This window comes from Sceloporus undulatus, chromosome 2 (assembly GCF_019175285.1).
Source record: "Sceloporus undulatus isolate JIND9_A2432 ecotype Alabama chromosome 2, SceUnd_v1.1, whole genome shotgun sequence".
Classification (NCBI taxonomy): Eukaryota; Metazoa; Chordata; class Lepidosauria; order Squamata; family Phrynosomatidae; genus Sceloporus; species Sceloporus undulatus.
Window position 1 is genome coordinate 330,469,128 of NC_056523.1, and position 21,541 is coordinate 330,490,668.

The window sequence follows — 21,541 nt, forward strand, 5'->3', positions numbered from 1 at the left end:
GCTAGGGAATTCTGGGAACTGTAGTTTTGTGAGACATTTAGCCTTCTCTGTCAGAGAGCTCTGGTGCCACAGAAAACTACAATTTCCAGATTTCCATAGCACTGAACCATAAGAATTAAAGTGCTTTCAAACAGGATTATTTCTGCAGTGTGGATGGAGCCCAGGGTTCGAATCCCCCCTCAGCCATGGAAACCCACGGGGTGCCCTTGCACATGGTCAGCCTCAGAGGAGGCCAAGGCAACCCCCCTCTGAACAAATCTTGCTACTAAAACCCCATGATAAGTTTGCTCTAGGATTGCTGTAAATTGGAAACAAATTGAAGGAACACAGCAAGCCGCCATCATCATCATCATCATCATCATCCCTGAGGCAACCCACGAGTTGCTTCTCGCCAGCATAAATAACAACCATTAATGAGCACTCCCTGGGTTCGGTCTGTTAACTAACTACAAATCTACCTAACTCTAGTGCTGTCCAACCCACCCTTCATCAGCTTGCTTGCAGTTGTCATGGAAGACCTTGTCTGAAATTTGCTGAAACCAATAAATCTGCAGGGCTCTTTCCTCTTTCGTATACAGCAAGGTCGGACCAACTTGTTGGGCAGATATACCATCGTTATGTGATTAACTCTGGACTCTCTTGAAACTGTATCTTCGTTTGATATGCATTTTGTGTGGAGGATTGGTTTCAACCATTTTTTGGGTTGAGTTGATTAACACAGGTGTACTTAATGTTGATTTATTTTCCATCATTGCAGGACTGAACATAGGTAGGTGTCCTCTCCTTGTACCATGGTACCATAATGGAGAAACACGCTACAGTGTTTTTTAATCAGGTTTTAAAAACATGATAAACATGCTTATCTTAATGGTGTAGACATGACAGAAGATAACTATGGCAGCATTCTCAACTCATTCCTCTGTGCATGATTAATTGTAACAGTTCATGAATCCTGTTAGCGATAGGACTCACAACAACAGAGCTTGGATTATCTAGCCAAGGGATAATGCGAGACTTAACCTGCAGTCCGGTGGGCCCAGAGATGGCATAGTAGGAGCCATTGGATAAAAAAGGTCTTCTACCTATAAAGTTGGAGAGAACGCTTCAACCCTACAGGAATACATCTCTTTTGTCCTCCCCTCAGTTGCAGTAATAATAATAATATAATGTCGGTGGTCCTGATGTCTTTTTTTCTCATCAGAAAGGAGGAAAGGGGTTGGATGGGTGGCCAGTCCTTGGGACAATCCAAAGACCTGCCAGAAATTTGCTTTTTAGATTGCGTTTAAAGTAAAACAGTAAAAATAAAAGTGATGCTTTTAACTTTGTGTGTTTTTATTCATTTTTACTATACCAATTAGATAATTTTATCTGTTTTTAATTTTTATTGTAATTTTTTATTAATGTTTTGTCTTGTGAGCTGCCTTTGGTCCTTTGTTGGGAGAAAGGTGGCATAGAAGTGAAATAAATACATGCATATAAAATAAATAGGTAGATTAAAAAAACCCACCCCAAACCATATCCCCCTTTCCTGACTTTCCAGTGCTGCCCAGCAGGACTTTGGTAATCTCAGAGGCTGATATCAGATCTCTTAGAGTTTGCCTTTAGGATTGCCCTGGTCATCGTTTTGATTTTGTGGGTCAGGTCTGGTCTGTACTGTGAATTGGACACTTGAGATGAGAAGGTCAGGTGAATCTATCTATTTGTATGTTTATTTCTAGATATAATAGATGTAATAGAATATCTAGATATTCTAGATATGTTTATTTTCTCTGTGTGTCTATATATTCCACTGGGATACGTACTATTTTTAATGTCATATTTACCAGGAAGTTAAAGCTCACAGTCTTGGCTTTGATTTCAGTACAGTACTAACGTTCCTCTTCATGGACCAGTGTCTGTAAAATCCCCTTAAACAGGTTTCCCCAAAATCAGAATTTCAGGCTTTAGATCTGGTCTTGCTCTAATGTTCTGAGATGATTGACAACACCTTTATACAGTACTGTATCTGTGTCAGCAAAACTGACTGCCAGAAGCATGTTTGCAATGATATTAGTTAAGCTACTCAAACTGCATGTCGCTGCACATCTCCAGGCCACTGCCAAGGGTCCTTTGCTTAAACATACAATAGGAATCAGCTGAAATCTGCTTTCTGATACTGCATATTATCAAATGAGTGGAGCTTTTGGAACATCCATTGTTAGTATGAAATACTAATGGCACAGAGCTGGTTCATTTAAGCATGAATCACACTTGGCATAATCACTGACGTCAAAGGGATGCTAGGAGGAAGTTTTGAAGACAACACCATCAACCTCCAGTATTTTAGTCATTTCACAGCAGATGTTTGAAGAGATGCCTTCTCTTTCTAGAGGTGTCTTAAAGTAATTACTAGATGCACCAAGTCAGTACTTTTAATCTCTGGCAGCAGATTAGGATAAGCAACTTGGTAGATACTGTAATATCCAAATTAGTTGTTTAATGAAGACTGCCAAAGGGAACATAAATTATTATTATTATTATTATTATTATTATTATTATTATTATTAGGCTGATTACAGGGGTGGAAAGGAATCAGGTTTTGGCAACAGTAAGGGATATGTTAACCTTTCCATTCCTTGTGTAGGGAGGGTAACATCTGCATCAGAAAGATAAGGTGGAAAAATAAGTATTAGATAGCTGCCGCTGATCTGACAGAAAAGAAAGTTGGTGGAGGAGGAGATGGCAACTTGTATTACACTTCTGAAGAGATAGGAAAAGTGACCATAATTAACCTTCCAGTCAGCCTGGTTAATGGATTCTAGGAGCTGTAGTCCAGACTAGCTACATTTCCAATCTCTGTTTCCTAATGTTTGTGGCATGATATGGTTCCTCATCCCTAGAGGTGCTGGGATTGTGTTTGCGCTCACAACACTGATTTCTGAAACCAGGGTTGTCATATTAAGGATGGAGCAAGCTTGTTTTCTGCTGCTCCAGAGAATAGGACATGGAGCAATGGATGCAAACTACAGGAAAAGAGATTCCACCTAAGCATTAGGAAGGCCTCCCAGACAGTAAGAGCTGTTTGACAGTGGAATACACTGCTTTGGAGGATGGTGGAGTCTCCTTCCTTGGAGGCTGTTTTTAAACAGAGGCTGGATGGCCATCTGCAAGGAGTGTTATGGCTGGGTATTCATAGAATCATAGAGTTGGAAGAGACCGCAAGGGGCATCCAGTCCAACCCCATTCTGCCATGCAGGAAATCACACAAAAAAGCACTCTAGAAAGATGACCAGCCTCTGCTTAAAGACCTCCAATGAAGGAGACTCCACCACTCTATGACAGCCCTTACTGTCAGGAAGTTCCTCCTAATGTCAAGGTGGAATCTCTTTTCCATTATTCTGTGTCTCTCTTCAAAGGGAATGATGGCCAGACCCTTCACCTTTTTAGTTGCCCTCCTTTGGACACGCTCCAGTTTCTCCACATCCTTTTTGAATTGTGGAGCCCTGAACTGGACACAGTATTCCAGGTGAGGCCTGACCAAAGCAGAATAGAGGGGCATTATTATTTCCATTGATCTAGACATTGTACTTCTATTGATGCAGCCTAAAATTGCATTGACCTTGTTAGCTGCCGCATCACACTGTTGACTCATGTTCAACTTGCGGTCTACTTGGACTCCTAGACCTGTTACAGATGGGCCTTAAAGTGTGCGCTCTGCGCGTGCTAGGGTTAGAAAGGGGCGTCCTTTCCAGACGCCCCCAACCCTAGCACGCACGGAGCGTGCACAAAATGGCAGCGGCCGTTCCACACAGCCGCCGCCATTATGACATCATGACCGTGCCGCCTCTATACGGGGCGCCGCACCAGGGCGAATAGTGCGCCCCTTCCCCGGCTGCAAAAGAAGCTCCGAAACAGAGCTCCTTTTCCGTTTGGGTCCGTTTGCCCAGCAACGCAAAGGAGAAAGGGGCCTTTCTCCTCCTCCCCGCCGCCGCGGGGTGTCCTTGGGGCTTGAAGCCCCAAGGACACCCCTTTCCAGGCTGCGGGGAAGGGGCCTTTTGCCACTTCCCCGCAGCCTGGAAAGCGGTGGATCGGGGCCTCAGTGGCTGCCACTCTGGCCACTGAGGCCCGATCCGGCGGGGAAAGGGGCGGGTGCAGGCTGCTACTTTTTGGCGGTCTGTAACCTGCCTTAGATTCCTTTCGAATGTAGTCTTCTTAAGCCAACTGTCCCCCATCCTATATCTGTGCATTTCGTTTTTCCACCCTAAGTGCAGTACCTTACATTTCTCCTTGTTGAAATTCATTTTGTTAGCTTTGGCCTAGCTTTATAATCTATTAAGATCATTTTAAATCTTGATCCTGTCCTCTGAGGTATTAGCTACGGCTCCTAATTTGTTGTCATCTGCAAATTTGATAACTATGCTTCCTGTCATCCAAGTCATGGATAAAAATGTTGAATAGCACTGGGCGCAGGACAGAACCTTGTGGCACCCCACTGGTCACCTCTCTCCAGGATGAAGAAGAGCCATTGCTGAGCACCCTTTTGTATGATGCAAATTTTGAAACTACCTGTTTTAATTTTGTTAGTCACCTTGAGTCCCTGACTGGAAAAAAAGTGGAACAGTAACAATAATTTTAAAGACAGTAATTGTAAATGATTTTTAATGCAACGTGAACCTATATGCTATGTTGCTCTTTTTCTAATTCTCTGGGGAAACAGTTTTTTTCTCCCTTTAATGGAAGGCAAAAGTCTTCCCTGCTTAATTGCCTTTCCTAGAGTGTCTTCCTTAAAGCATGCCTTCTGCTGATTAACATATTCAATATCAATAATCGTGTGACACTGAAAGGAGTGAGACAAAGGAAGATCATAGAATCATAGAGTTGGAAGAGACCACTAGGGCCATCCAGTCCAACCCCCTGCCATGCAGGAAATCCAAATCAAAGCATCCCTGACAGATGGCCATCCAAGATGTAGCATATGCAAGGCTTTTAAAGAGACATGAACAGTTTGAAAGAGATAATCCTTAGATTGTGAATCCTTGGGGACACACACTGCTGAAGCCCTTTTACTAAATTGGCTCTAAGCCATTCTGAGTCCATGGAACAGAGCAAGATGTACCGTATACGCTCGACTATAACTCAACTCCATGTATAAATTAAGGGCACGTTTTGGGACCAAAATTATGGATTTTTAATATGACCTGTGGATAAATTGAGGGTAAAACCTAGGGGCATGAAGCAAAGGAAAATAATGTCAAAGAATTTACAATATTCCAGTAGACATAACCTTTTGAGCTCGCACTAAATGCTGGATGAATGAGAGAGCAGAGGGGAGTCAGTGTTTCCAGGAAAGATTACAAACTTGTCTTTCACCAGAGGAAATATATATATAGTACAGTATAGTTGCCCCTCTGTTTTCGTGATTTGAGGTTGTCTGGGGAGGGACAAAATGGGGAGTGCACACACTGCCATTCAAGCCAATGGTGCTTGAATATAGGTAGGGTTGCCATAACCCGGCTGCACCCGTGTATTTCCTGATTTTGGGTGCCCCGGGCCCCTCCCGGCACGGGTGCAGCCCAAAAACCGGGACCCCCCCGGTTGCAGCCGAGTTGCTTCGGCCTGCAGGGCCTCGCTGCCCTCCTCCTCCTCCTCGGGGAGGCGGGGAGGAAGAGGAGGACAGCGAGGCCTGCCTGAGGCGGAGGAGGCGCCTCCCCGCGCGCCCGCACCACCCTCCTCCTCCGCCCCTCGCCCCCAGGCTTCGCGCCCACCCACATGGAGGAGGCAAAGGCGGACGGAGCCAGCGCCTCTTGCGCGCGGGGAAGAGGAGAAGAGGGGGCGGAGGAGGCGGGGGAAGGTGGCACGGCCGCGTGGGGAGGCGGGGAGGGTGGTGCGCTTGCGCGCAAGAGGCGCTGGCTCCGTCCGCCTTTGCCTCCCCGCACGGCCGCGCCACTCACCTCCTCCTCCTCTGCCCCCTCTTCTCCAGGCCGCGTGGAGGAGACGAAGCTGGAGGCGGTTTGCCTCCTGCGCGCAGCCGCGTGCCACCCTCCTCCTCCGCCCCGTCCGCCCCAGCCCCCGGGCGAATGGAGGAGGGGGAGAAGGAGGAGAAGGAGGAGGAGGAGGAGGAGGAGGGGGAGGAAAAGGAGGAGGGGAAGGAGGTGGTGAGTGAGTGGCCAGAGAGGCCTCAAGGTGGGTTTTTTTTTGGGGGGGTGCTTTTAATGCTAACAAGTCTCCCTTACTTTGACAGTGATAGTGTGGTGGTGATGATGATGATGATGAATATATGAGTGGGTCAGCTTGAGAGGCATGCACGCACTGTTTCAGAAGCCGAGAGAGTGTGACTTTCCAAAGTGCCTTTTCTGTGTGGTTTTGGTTCTGAGGCATGATCAATGTAAATTGCTGTGATTTTTACAAACTCATGCGCAGTGAAGAAAAACCAAAGTCCCTTGACACTTGGTGCAAGAACGGTTAAACCACCTTGACATGTTCAATATGCATAGCCATGTTAAACCATGCTAAGTGTTAAACCCAAGGGGTTTGGTTATGGAATAAGCCTCTGATGCAAGAGGCCATGTTCAGTAAAGCCATGTGAAATGCCCAAATGTGCTGTCATGTGTGGTTTGGAATGGAGGTCGGGGGTGTTTGGCCAGAAAGGGAAGTCCATTTCTCACATCTGTCTAGAAATAATGCCCAAATGTCCTCCATTTTGATCATGCCTAAGAAACAGGCATTTAGATTAACATTTTTTTAAAAAATCAATTTTTCGCGTGTCCTCCATTTTTAAAAAATGTGTCCCACATTAGAAAAATTTGTCCTACATTTGTCCTACATTTGTCCCGGTTTGGAGGTCCTGACTTATGGCAACCCTAAATATAGGTGATTTTCCATTTTTGTTGTTGGATCTGGAATGGATCCCTTGTGAAAATGGAGGGGCGACTGTACTTACATTGACCAGTGGATAAGTTGACTCAGGTGTCTTGGGTCAATTTTTGACTAAAATTTCTGGACTTATACATGAGTATATACAGTAAATCATCTGCTGTGTGCCACCATAATATCTTGAATCAGGCACACCTCTTCTGAAAGTACTCTGTTCATGTGCCAAAGCAAAGGACAAGCAGGGAGTCATTCTTCTTTGCTTCTCAACTCTAAAACTGTATCCTTTTCACTTAAACTGAACATCTTCCAGAATAATACCAAATAAACTTATTTAAGGGAGCATTTGAAGTAGGAGTGGAAATCATGCAGCCTTCCAGATATTGTTGGACAACAGCTCCCAGTATTCTTTGCCACTGGCTGTGCTGGTGAAGGCTATTGGAGCCATAGCCCAACAATGTCTGGAGAGCTGCATGCTCTAATTTAGATGCTAAAGTCACAGATGCTCCTGTCAGTGACGCCAAGCTATGCAATCCTGGGCTATTGATGCTCTGCAGCTTTGCACCATCAGCTTTTATGGCTGACCCATACATTATATTCACTGTATGTCCCATCACCATTCTTGCTATCAGTTGGGCCTTCTGGTAGGCTTCACAGGAAACAGCTCAGTATGAGAAAGGGCAGAAAAGGAGATACAATAGTTTGAATAGAGAGAAGGGGGAAAGAGAAAGAGGACCCAGTGATGTGGGGTAGAATTCATAATGGGGTATGGCAGAGGTTCCCTCAGACCCACAGCTACCTATTTCCAGCTAAAGATTTGGAAGACTCTTTACTGTAAGAGGTGATTGATAGTGGAATTGACTGCATCAGAGAGTGATGGAATCTCTCTCTTTGGAGGTCTTTTAATAGAGTCACAGCAACAAATCATCAGGCCAACTGAGAATCTAGAGAGAGCCAAAGCTGGTAGAAAGGCTCTGAGAGGGAAGGCTGGAAGAAGGAGGTACCAAGGCAAGGTATGGGTATCTTTCAGGAGTGCGGTGGTCTATTCCTGCATGGCAGGAGGTTAGTTCTTTGTAGTGATGTATTCAGGTCTTTTAGTCCAAGTCTCAAGTCTCTACCTTCAAGTCTCAAGTAGATTCTCGAGTCCTTACAAGATACATTCGAGTCAAGTCTCAAGTCTGGGAGCCAATTTTTAACACAGGGGGTGTTTCTTGGAGAGAGACAGCAAAAACATTAGGCAGTGGGCTTGAGGTGAGGGTTGAGGTCTGCTTGGCAGCCTGTTCCTGCTGCAGATCAGACCCTTTTGCTTCAAGCTCATTGCTCAATGCATTTACTGTTCCCTTCCGAGAAATGCACCCCATGCTCTTGGGGCAGTTCTTGTTTGCCGCTTGAAGTGAATGGCATCAGTCAGTCACAAAAAATTTACAAGTCTCAAGTCAAGTGTAGTCAGTATGTCATTTTTGTCAAGTCAAGTTCAAGTCAAGTCATTGAAATGACTTGAATCTGACTTAAATCCAAGTCAATTCAGGAGCCCTGTTGGCGCAGTGGTTAATGCCGGCCCTGTAGCCATAAGGTTGTGAGTTCAGTGCCAGGGCTCCAAGGCTGACTTAACCTTTCATCTTTTCATAGGTCGGTAAAATGAGTACCCAGTTTGTTGAGGGCAATTGATTTACAGATTGTAAACTGCTTAGAGAGTACTGAGTGCACTGATAAACAGTATAGAAATATATGTATATGCTATTGCTATTGCTAATTGACTTAAGTCTACATCATGGTTCCTTACAATTCTAAGATTCCATTATTCTGTTTCTCACCGGTCTACTGTAGGTACTAGAGCTTCACATGGGCTGCCACTGCCTTAAATCCTTGCCTCTTATTTCTCCTTGCCTTGGTACCTCCTTCTTCCAGCTTTCCTTCTCAGAGCCTTTCTACCAGTTTTGGCTGCCTCTAGGTTCTCAGTTGGCCTGATGACTTGATGCTGTTTTTTTCTTGGATGATGATGATGATCATCATCATTATTATTGTTATTATTGCTGGGTCAATCCTGTGGCATATGGGCCGCTTTCATCCGGTCACTCCTTAAGGCTTCATCACCACTATATTCCATCCTTAATGCATTTCAGTATGGAGAATGATGCTTAATATATTATTGATGAAGGTCCTATAATTAGCTAATGAGCACACGTTGGCCATATAGCCTTAAAAGTATAGTTTATGGATGGATTTTTATCTCTCAGGCCTATAAATAATCTCTTATATTACAATGTTATGCATATTTTATGGATTGGCACATTCCATGCAGCAAATGCCCTTACCCACCCGAGTCCTTGTGAATAAAACACGTTATAAATAGAAAAAGGGGAGCACAACAGAACTAATCATGCAGCTGGTATTTACATATGCTGAGAATTGTGTTCTTCTTAAACTGATCTCCAAAGAAGCATAGAACATAAAAAATTAATGATAGGGCTGCAATTGTGAAATAATGTATAATCTTGGATTCTGTTTTGTTTTGCTTTATTTCAATGTACTTTGGGTATAGTACTGCAGATTAAGTGTTTTCAAGAGCATCATTAGGCGTATTCATGCCCAACGGCAAAACTGTTCACACTTGGTAACCAAATCCCATTTCCCACCATACCAGAAGCTTGTAGTGCAGCAGAAAACAGAGGCATTTTATATAAAGCATACTTTCTTCAGATATGCACTCATGCCAAATGTAGGAAGGTCAACCTACAGCCTTCAGGGAGTGGCCTTTCTCCATAATGATTTTGGTAAAATCTCTATCTGGTTTTGAACAATCCCTGTTCCCCATACTGTCTTTTATGAGGTTGTTGCGTTGCTTGCTTTTCATTCTGTTGATAGCTTGATTTTATATTTTAATTTCTGTATGTTTTTACTGATGAGAAATTTTATCTAATTCAGTTCAACTTTTGTTAAACAACAATGAGACAGAGATCCCATTCTCACAAAACAGCAGATGAAATGGTAAACCTGGACAGTTATCATCTGAGAGTGCAGAGGGGGTCTCCCTTGAATGTCTTCTCCTACAAAACACTTTCTTGCATCTACTGAAACCAACACATTTATATATGCAGGGAATATTTTTCGGTCAAGGACATTCAATCAGTTGATTCGCCCACCACCTAAATTGGTAAAGTCCAGGCAGAGCCTTACCATCTCATCTGTTGCTTTTGAGACAAGAACTAGGGCAGAGATTTGGGACTGAGGAGCTTTCACTCCTCCTCATTTCCTTCTCATGCATAGCTAAGTTTTTAAAGGTTTCCCATCATAGAGTTAAAACAAATTTACTCAAATTTACTTGATTGCCCTTTATATCGAGTTAATTGAAATACGTGCAAGTGCCCAAGACAATTATCTTCTCGTTGTCTTGTCAATTGCCTTTCCTGCCAGATAAATACTTTTATAGTCTCATCTGAGAGGGTAATAGCAACATGGCTTTGTTTGCTGCTCAAAAATTAGCAATTTGCTGCCTTGGTTGGGCCTAAATTAATCTGTGCTCTGGAAATTGTGCTGCTTTAATGATATTATATTAGCATCCAGTAAGCTCCTTTTACAAGAGAATGGTCATGGATTGATTCAACTGACCACCCTTTTTCTATGTGAAGTGAGTGAGCCTGTTTTTGGGCTGTTGACACATTGTAGGAAGCTATCTGCATGCTCATCTTGTGAATGATTTTATGATGTAACCCTATTGCAGGCAAAAATAACAGGACTGCTGGCTAAAATTACATAGTTTTATTGCTGTTCTAACATTCTTTGTATTTGGTCAGTTTTTAGTGTTGATATGGATTTTATTTCTTTTCTTCTTTCTCCTACGCCACCTTGAGAAAACACTATATCTTGAAACACATATTATAAATCTACTAAATATGATAAATCTAGTAAAAAGATATTTATTTATATTTTTATTTGTTGAGCATTGCTGGGTATGACTGTTTCAGCATGTAATAAATGTATATAATAGTTGGTATGAATGAATTGTATTCTCTGGCTTAAACAGTCATTCTAGAAAACTCTGTTGATTTCTTGGATAATTTAAATAGAATAAAATATAACATCTGATACTAACTGACTGCACATCTTTCTGTCTTGTTTCCAGAGCCAAGCTGGACTTAAACCTTCAAAAACAAATTTAAGGAGACGGGTAAGATATTTAGATTCTCAATGCATTTCCCCCCCCCCCAGTCAATACATGATGCCAGTGGATTTTCCCCTAGTTATATGCCTTTGGAATTGGAGTGGTAGGAGAGAACTATATTTAGTTGTTTAATGTGCCAGCACCATCATCCGAAATGCTCCCTATGTGGGAGAAGACCTCACTGCTTTAAATGAAATTAGCTATACGTACCTTTTTGACCCTTAGGTTGCATTCTTGTGCGCGTCTCATGCTCTTAGACAATGAGGTTTCTATCCCCGTAACAGTATAATATGTTTTATCTGTTTTCTTTCTAAATGTTTCATTTAAACAAATGAATGAAAGTGTGAGAAGACATGAAATGGGCAAAATGCTTTGCGAGGCTTGGGACAAATCTTTGTCTAGCTGTGCTGTAGGAACCTGGTATAAATTGTTCTTTATGGACACACATCTCTCAACAGCCATGTTCTTGTTCCATGCTGAAATGCACCAGCAACATTGTTCTGCCTATGCAGCCATTAGGAGCTGTGCAGTTCTGTGCTGGCATCACTATCTAGTGCAGAGAGCTGCAGGAAAAGGGGCATTGCACCAGGCTCTTGAACAGTCTTTCCAAACTAGATTACTAGTGCCAATGGCATCACTAGGATAGGTATTACCCCAGAGTGGTAACTCATCTTGTCTTCCTCAAGCAGACAACCACTCCAGGGGAGACAACATGGGGAGGAGAGGCGAAATGGGAGAAGAAACAACAGCAGGCAGGGAAGGGCCAAAATCTCTGAAGGGCTGCTGGGTAACAGGTGTCACCCACTGTAGTCCACATTCCCTGTACCCCTCTAGTAACGTCCCTGGCTAGTGCCTGCATGTGCAGAGGGTGGGAAAGAACACTGTGGGGGCATTAACAGCACACCTGCTCCTTCTTTGTGTTTATTTAAACTGACATAAGCAGCACACCAAATCAGTGCTGTGAGCATTATGGCAGTAAACCAGAAAACTTGTGGGATCAGACTACTTTTGCACTGCAGCCACAGCCACGTAGTCCATGAAGATTTGGAAACACTGAAGGTTTGCACCCTTCCTTAGTTAAAAGGAGCTGGCTTTGAAAGAACGTACAGGTGCCCCACAAAGATTTGGGGAGGGAGTTCTCAGTGAATGTACTTATAAACAGTCATGGTTCTAATACCTAAGGGATTATTGCAGTTGGTTAGAATATATAATTATTTTGTTCTCTAAAATAGAGTTGGGTTCCCCAGTTCTTGTTTTTTAGAGCTCCTAGTCTCCACAGGGTCATTTCACAAATGGATTACAAGTATGCACATTCACAACTCTATGTATTGACTGGATTAACATGCCCTAGCCCCAGGCCCATAAGTTGCCTCAAAACTGAGGAGTTTTCTAACTCTAAGCAGCAACACAGGCCTTTTGGATGCACAGTAACTATCTCATGAATTCCACAAAGATCTGAAGAGCCACTTTTGAATAAGACAGAAGATCTCAGCATGTAAGGAATCTTGGTACACTTTCTAGTGGATAATCCAGAAGCTACCTTTCCAATTCCTCATTCCTCCATGCTCATCTGTTCTTCCTTGTATGAAGCACCAGGAAAATACAGCTCAGCACCAAAGCAGAAGAAAGTATCTTCCAGGAATCTGTAGTTTTAGCACTTGCCTTCCATAACCACCACCTGTTTGGGTTCTGTGCAGTCCTCTGGTTTGCTCTGTGTGTGCTATGCCAAATCAAGCAAGATCAGCTCTCAGACTTGGAGGAGATTATTTTCCCTCCCTTGAAGGCAAACAGCACTGCAATGCTCAAATACCTAAGCTGTAACAGGATTCTTTTTGTGGGGGGATTCTTGACACACATGCACATTTTAAATTTTACTTAATCAAATAGCCTTTCTCTGTTTTCCCATCATTCTGTTTGCCTACCTGTGCTTCTGTAAAGTGACGCTGGTAGAGCAGGGGAGATAAACTCCAGACTGTGAATGTGTGCAACAGTATGTATGCAGAGGTTTGGATACAAACACCACATTAAAAAGCCGATACAAACAAAAGAGCTACTCTTCCATGGTGAGAACGATGAAGGCACCTAGGTTTCCACCTGACCTAGGTGACCACCCACCAACTGCAGCAGAAGGGTGATGGAGTGCAACCACCGCTCATCCTATGTGAAGCTAGATTTATACTGTGCCACTGGCACAGTCTTTGCATTGGACTATGACTCTGGGAGACCAGTGCCTCATTCCCACTGGCAGTATAACACAATTTCTTGATTCGGCTTCGCTCTGTGTCTGTAATTGATTTCAAAAGGTCCCTTGTTCCCATTACAAAACAGGACCTTTTAACTGTTTTTTATTTTTTTTGGCATGATTATTGGACAGAGCAAATGGGGAGGATGGAGGATGCTGGGAGGGAAGAAGGCAGGCTGGGGAAGGCAGGCTGGGGATGGAAGAAGGCAGGCCAGGAATGGAACTAATTATTTTTTAAATAAAAATTTTATTAATTAAAATCACATGTTACAGATCACATCAGTCATACCAATCAAGCAAGTTACATAATCTAAATAAAGATTCAACATGAATACAAGAGCAGGGTATTTTGTAACTTTTTCACATATCTTCCTCTATAGATCCTCTACTTCCCTCTCTTATAAACTTAATATCAGTCTTCCATTTCCAAATCTTCTCCCTCTCCCTACCTTCTCTTATCTTTATCCCAGCTTTCTTGAACTTTCTTACACCCTCTTCACTAATATTCTTTATCTTTCATTTCATCTTCTCTTCTTCCCCATTCATACCTTCCAAATAACCTACTTAAATCTTCAACCACAACTCCTATCATCCTAACTTCCTACTCAGCTGTTGACAGTTTGTTTCCTTCTGATCTACCTGTATTTCCATCATATTCTCTTATATTACTTGCTTTTATATCATCTTATTAACATTTCCATTTATTTATTAACAACTTTGCTACTGTATCTTAAAATATGTCTCTTTCTGAATCTTCCAATATCTAGAGAATGGGGCTAATTCAAATCCGCACTGGTTCACACTTGGGCTGAATTGCTTTATTGAAAAATAGATCAATTTAGTTGAAAAGAAGTGGGGAAAAACGCATCAAAAATACGTGGTTTAAATGGGTCTAGAGCATGGCCCCCTTTTGGAATTGCTTCAGTGATTTGGATTAAGTGGGAACCATGCTCATTTAAACCGGTTTGTACTGAATCACGATCCAGTTTAAAAGGTAGTGGGAATGAGGCCCAGGGTTCAATTCCCAGCTCAGCCACAAAATCCACCTTGGTCAAGTCCCATTCTCACCGCCTCAAGGGAAGGCAATGACAAACTTCCTCTGAACAAATCTTGCCAAGAAAACCCTGTGATAGGGTCACCATAATTTGGAAATGTCTTGAAGGCACACAATAACAACAGTAACAACAACATTTCAATGCAGGATCTTGGTTACTAGTCTTTTGCTTCGCAATTAAAATAAACTCATAATAGAAGCATGTTTCTCAGAAAAAGGTAAAACATATGTATAAAGTAAACAACAGTGTGCAGGATTTTGAAAAGACAGAGTAAAAGGAAATATAAGTATGTGCAGTTGAGTACCACCAAGAGACCTCAGCTGGAAAGACAGTTTCAAAGTTGAAGTTATGTTTTTAAAAAGGTTTATGGCACACCTTGCAAATAAGAAGATGGGGGGCAAAATTTTCTTCTTCTTGCAGTCCCTTGGAGCATTCCTGTTCAAGAGTTTAAAAAGGACTGTGCTGAGATAATTGTTTGCTGTGAATGGGCTGGATGAGGGAAAACAAACTCAGCCTGAATCCAGAGAAAACGGAAGTACTTGTGATAAGTTCCCCAGGCCCGGGGAAGGAAGTTTATCCACCTGTCCTGGATGGGGTCACACTTCCCCTGAAGGATGAAGTTCGCAGTCTAGGAGTACTTCTGGACTCGTCTCTGCAGTTGACATCTCAAGTAGACGCGACAGTCAGAAGTGCTTGCTATCAACTTCGGTTGATACGCCAACTGCGACCCTACCTGGGCCAAAGGGATCTTGAAACCGTGGTACATGCTCTGGTAACCTCTCGCTTAGATTTCTGTAATGCGCTCTACATGGGGCTACCCTTGAATCAAGCCCGGAAGCTTCAGTTAGTACAAAACATGGCAGATTGGTCACTGGTGCATCTAGGTTTGACCATATAACACCTATCTTGAGAGATCTTCATTGGCTTCCTATTCGCTTTCGGGCACAGTACAAGGTGTTGGTTATTACCTATAAAGCCCCACATGGCTTGGGCCCGAGTTACTTGAGGGACCGCATCTCCCCATATGATCTGCCCCGCACACTTACAACATCCGGGAAGAATCTGTTGGTAACACCATCCTCCAAATACATTTCCACATCCCAGATGGCCTTTTCAAGAGCAGCCCCATGGATCTGGAATAGTCTTCCCGAGGAGCTCCGTCTTGTGACCGCCTTGGATACATTCAAAAAGAGACTAAAAACCTTCCTCTTCTGTCAAGCTTTCCCCCCCGAAGAATAAGATATACATGTTGGTTGTTTTGATCCTCTGCCTTACCCTGGATATGTATGTTATACGATATGAGTGTGTATTAATATAGATTGTATTTTTATATTGTTTTATATTTTATAATAGTTTTGTAATGGTTTTATAGTCTGTAACCCAGCTTCAATCCAATGGAAGAGGCAGGGAAACATAAATAAAATGTATTATTATTATTATTATTAAAGTGAACAGCTCCTACCCTGGAAAACAGAGGAAATGTGGAATAAGATCAATGTTGGATGTAATCTGAACTCACAGGCATCACGGAAGAAGGCCAACCCTTGAGCCATTAGAAAGGACATATCAGATGACAGTTTCCAAATCAGACAGCAGAAAGTTTCACTGCCTTAGCACAGGGATGCTATTCAAAGGATGAGGAGGAAGATGCTGAAATTAGGCTCTGCAGCCTCCAAGATGGAATTTCTGAGCAAGCTTTTAAAGGATGCAGTTGAGTTTTCTCACAAAACCTTCTTTTAAAAGCCTGTGGTCTATCTGAACCCATCTGTTTTAAAAAAAGAAAATGAACTCAAACTAGCATGCCTATTAAAGATGTGCTTGTTGTGGACTTGGTATTAGGCATATGGCTGATGTAAGATTATTATTTTTTAATCTGCTCAATAGGCTTTAGAATCATCAGTGTTGGGAGGTATGTTTGCATATGGCTTTGCATCAATAAAAAGGACATTACGGACACAGCAGAAAGCATAAGCAATGCGAAACTTAGACATTGCCCTGTAAGCTGGAATCACAGCTCCTTCCCCCACCTGCATCCATCCCCTGAAGTCCTTTCCTTGTTGTTTGGAGGGAGGGTTCCCCAGAGACCAGCTTGCTCTCTGCCTCTGAATGTATGCTGGACGGTGAATGGAGCAATCCTTTGATCAATATTCCATTCACCCTTGCTGGGAGCAGTCATGCATAGGAAGATCCAATTAAGACCCTAGCTTCTGCATCGGCTGCATCCTTACAAGGCACCCGTCTAAGCAATGCTGGCTGGGGAAAAACAGAGTGGAGAGAAAGAGAGATTTACTTGAAATTCAGCTCATGGCAACCTTGCAAAGCAAAGGGCAGAAATTGACCTCAAGCTCCCAAACTCATTTTAATCAATGACTTGGTGCCCCAGATCACTAACAATTCGAAAATTTAAAATTCCTTTCAGTTGCTTTCACCGTCTTACCAATTTAGTGGCAGCATTGCCAGTAGTTGTGGCTTCAGTGGCACAGAATCAATAAATTGGTCAGGAATCTAAGGGTGCACCCACACTGTAGAAATGATGCAGTTTGACAGTTTGAGTGTTATCATGTCATCCTATGGAATCCCGAGGTCTGTCGTTTTACAAGGTCTTTAGATTTTCTGCCAATGTGTGCTGGTGCCTGACTAAACTACAAATCCCAGGATGGAGCCATGGCAGTTAAAGTAGTGTCAAACTGCATTATTTCTACAGTATAGATGCACTTTAAGTTTGAGGACTACTGAGGTATAGCCTACAAGACCATGAGAAGTGGCAGATATGTGGAACAGAAGGTATGGCAGGCAACAGCAAGAAATAACTTGTGCTTTTTTACTGCAATGAGTTGCCCAGAGTGAGAGTGTAGGAGCACTCAGAGAAAAAAAGACATTGCCATGAACAGGATTGGCTTTTGAGGACAAATAGTTTTAGATACAAAATTAGAAGAGTAAACAAGTTGTGTGTGTGTGTGTGTGATTTCGTACAGGGTTTTATCCCTTCTTTAATAGGGAGAACAGAGGTGCCCTGATATTACTCACTTGAGTTGCCGAGGGTGCAGCCCTTTGCTGAAGGAAAAAAGAAAATCCCTGCTTTCCAGCAGAAATAGCCATATCCTAGCACTCTGTTTCTCAGCACTAAAGCACAGCTTATTAGCACGGTTGGTGGGGACGCGAGGGAGGGCCTCCTTGGTGGCTGCCCCTAGACTCTGGAACTCCCTGCCCAGAGAGATCAGAACGGCTCCCTCCTTGATGGCCTTCCACTGGCAAATGAAGACCTACCTGTTCACATAGGCATTTAAGGAATTGCTATAAGGATAGGCGGGGATGTTGGACCAATTTAAAAATTTTGATACAATTTTTTCTCTATATATAGTTTTATCTTTTTAAAATATGTTTTATTCTTTTAATGACTATCTGTTTTAATACCGTAATAATTTATTTCCTTTTTAATGTACTTTTGTTAAAAAATGTTTTCAATTGTACTGTTTTTAATGCTGTGAAGCCAACTCTGAGTCCCAGTCCTGAGAAAAGAGCAGGATACAAATAAATATACTAAGGAGGGATACAGACCACCCAAAAAGGGCGGTCTGGTCTGCCCATGCCTTGTTTTGCTGCGCAAGGGAGCCACAGGTGAAAAACCGCATGGCTCCCTTGCACAGCAAAAAGGACCCACAAAAAGCGGGTCCTTCTTGCGGCGCCATAAGGACGTCGCATTGCGCCAATGGTGCATTTGTGATGTCCTTATGACGCCAGGACATGCAGACGCTAAGTGTCCGTCGCATCAAAATGGCGGTGCCTGTGTGTACAGGGCGCCTCCATTTTGATGCCCCCGTCACATGCTAGGGGTGAGGCCAATTTGGACGGTGCACCCTCGGCCAACCCCTAGCATGTGATGGGGCGCCGCAAAGGCCCATCTGAAGAGGGTCTATATAAATAAATAAGTGACAGTGCTCTTCTCTGGAAACACATACAGAGTGTGTCTAGATCAGGGGGAGTAATAGTGCCTTGGTCAGGCCTCACCTGGAACACTGTGTCCAGTTCTGGGCACCACAATTTAAGAAGGATGTGGAAAAGTTGGAGCGTGTCCCAAATGGTGAAGGTTCTGGAAACCGTGTCATATGAAGAGCAACTTTCTCTCAAGTCCGTGAGAAAGGAGGAGCGACTGTAGCTTTGTTGTGAGAACTTTTCCTTCTTTATACCACTCTGAGGCTGAATCCACTCTCCAGAAATAATCCAGGTTGACACCATGTTAACTGCTATGGCTCAATACTGTGGAACTGGGAACTGTTGTTTTGTGAGATTAAAGCCTTCTTTGCCAGAGAGCTCTAGGATTCCACCGCTTTGAGACATGACAATTAAAGTGGTGTCAGCCTGGATTATTTCTGTAGTGCAGATTCAGCCTGGGAGAGTTATTTTATTAGGGTAAAAGAGGAGAGGCATTTTTTCCCCTGCACTGCAGTTCCAGATAAGTTTTCTAGATTACAGTTAACGTCTCTCTGTCAAGCGTGTCACGCCTGCTTGTCTTCACATTTAAACCATCTCACACAGGCGACACTTGAAATTGCTTACCTTGTGCAGTCACAGTCCATCAGTGCGCTATGTGCTGAATTATGACTAATTCAGGAACTGGAGCATCATCGGGGAGCTGAAAGTGTCATTCTTCAAATCAAGATGATTAAATGGATAAAAAATTAAGAAAGGAAATGAATGATTAATAGGAGTGACTTTGACAACCGTAGCCCATGTGGGTTCTGTCTATGGTACCTTCCTGATCAAAAGCTGTCCCCTTCAAATAATAAAATCTCTCTCTGTTTGTGGCACAAAATTTGTTCCACAAATTCTTTTGTGCACATTTGCGGGCAAGGCTTCTTGTTGCAACTTGTTGTGTCCCTTGTGGATCCAAGACAGCTCATTGGCAGATGCTGTTTTTTTGAAATTTCATTTAAAATGCTGACATTATGAGACACCAGGGAGAGTTTGGTCTGCTATAAACCATTGGATAATACTTTAAATGTAAGCTTTTTAACAAATGTATTTTGACTCCAAATAAATAAAGCGAGAGATGTGCATCGACAGGGAGGCAAAACTACCTGTCCAGAGTAGAATGTTTTTCTTTCCTGCTATTTAATTTTCCCCTTTGAGAGATGGACCAAAATTTGAATAAACATGGTCCCAACCAAGCTTCATGTAGGGAGCATCTCATATGACAAAGAACAGGCAGCCCAGTGATAGTTAGTCATTTAATGTGGGGATGATTCCTTAGAAGAACCAATGTGGTGTAGTAGTGGTTTGAGTTTTGGACTAGGACACCGGGGGATCAGGAAGGCAAAGACAACCCCCTCTGAACAAATTATTTCAATACAACCCCATGATCAGCTCACCTTAGGGTCGCCATATGTCAAAAATGACTTGAAGGCACACAACAACTCCTTGGAACCATTGCAGTTATACTTAATGGTGTCACAACAAGGAACAGAGCATGTCCTGAACCCAGTTGTCAAAGTGGCACGTTTTCTTCACTGTTAGGGGATGGTTTTCAGATTTCATAGAATCATAGAGTTGGGAGAGATCTAGTCCAACCCCATTCTGCCATTGAGGGACACACAATCAAAGCACCTCTCGGCAGATGGCCCTCCAGCCTCTGTTTAAAAACCTCCAAACATTTCAGTGTGGATCTTTCTTCATAAGAGAGGTGCTTTCTCGCTCAGGAGAAAGGTCCACCTAATCCAGCATCTTGCTTCCCAGAGTAGCTAACCAGATGCCTTTGGGAATCTCATAAGCACAGTATAAAGGCAGCACTGCTCCCCTGTATGTTCCCTGTAGCATCTACAGGGTTGCAGCTGGTACAGAAACATAGTGGTCCTGGGAGCAAAGGTTCCATTTTGCTAGTCTGGACAGTCATGATCAGTAGAACTTTCCTCCTCCTTTAATGCCATGGAAGCCTATGGCCATCCCCATAACGTATGTATGATAATTCTATGAATTAATTATCTGTTGAGTAAAGAAAGACTTTCATTTTACTGGATGGATCCAAGTTTGAGAAAGTGAAGGAAAAAATTATCTCTCCTGTCAGCATAATTTTATAAACCTATATCAGGTTCCTCTGCAATAATCTTTTTTTTTTTTTAAAAAATCCCAAACATATTAGAGTCAAATCCCTGTCTTAGGTTACATCTGCACCACAGAAATAATGCTTTAACCTCCATGGCTCAATACTGTGAAATGTTGGGGTTTGTGGTTTTGTGAGTTGTTTAGCCTTCTCTGTCAGAGAGCTCTGGTGCTACACAGTGGTGTCCCTAGGGTTGGTGTCAGCCGGTGCAGTCATTCATGGTGTCATCCCCCCCATTGATATCCTCCTATTTCACATTGTACAGAAGCCTTAGTAATGCTTTTTTTGCACCCATGTTACTCGTAAATCGTAATTCCCACATACCACTGAATGTCATGCTAATAGTTGTGACATAAACTAGCAACATTAAAATTATACCTTCAGATTACAATATCATGCACACAACCTACATGTATTTATATATACATAGTGAATATTTTGTTAAAATGTGATTTTTTTGAAATTTTTAAAAGAATATTTTTTCAAAATTTTGATTTTATAAAAAATATTCAAATTTGAATTTTAAAAAGTTCTAGGTCCTCTCCTTTCTCCTCCCTCTGAGCCTCGCCTCACTCTCCCCATCTCTTAAAGCATTTTAAAGGAAAGAAAGTGAATGCCACATCTCATTTCTGCCAAAAGGTAGGGTTTGAGGAACAGTGGTGTCACCCCCCCTTTAGGCTGTCGCCTGGTGCCCTCCGCATCCCTCGCACCCCTGTAGTGACGACACTGGTGCCACAACAAACTGCAAATCCCAGGATTCCAGAGCATAGAGCCATGGCAGTTAAAGTGGTGTCAAAGTATATTATTTTTGCAGTGCAGATGCAGCCTCAGACCAAATCATCCAGAGGTTTAGCATGGTTGTTGGTATGTGTCCAGGGCCAGGTTAAAATACACTGAAGCAGAAATTTATATCAGGATTAAGAGACCCTCTAGCATTAGCAAAAATATGCATTAATCTAACAGAATTTGAAGAAGCCTTTGTTATTTTTGGTATTTAGAGAGCCTTCATAATCTGTACCTCTAAACTGGAGCATACTTAATTAGTTCATAAATGTAGCACTGATAATAGAATTAATGTCGTATTTCTCTGGTCAGATAGAGGGCTCATCATTTGGCTCTGTTGTTTGTTGTTCTTC

The 21,541-nt window shown here is 42.7% G+C and overlaps 2 protein-coding genes across 6 annotated transcripts in view; one reads left to right on the top strand and one right to left on the bottom strand.

Moving 5' to 3' along the window:
* LOC121924166 (myogenesis-regulating glycosidase-like) overlaps positions 1 to 21,541 on the bottom strand; it is a 718,305-nt gene that overhangs the window by 181,865 nt on the left and 514,899 nt on the right. The gene's annotated exons all lie outside the window — the stretch shown is intronic.
* DNAI1 (dynein axonemal intermediate chain 1) overlaps positions 1 to 21,541 on the top strand; it is a 202,341-nt gene that overhangs the window by 2,717 nt on the left and 178,083 nt on the right. For both annotated transcript variants that reach the window (XM_042455324.1, XM_042455325.1), the window contains exon 2: positions 10,973 to 11,017. In XM_042455324.1, coding sequence (XP_042311258.1) covers positions 10,973 to 11,017 — 45 coding nt within the window. The remainder of the gene's footprint in view (positions 1 to 10,972; positions 11,018 to 21,541) is intronic.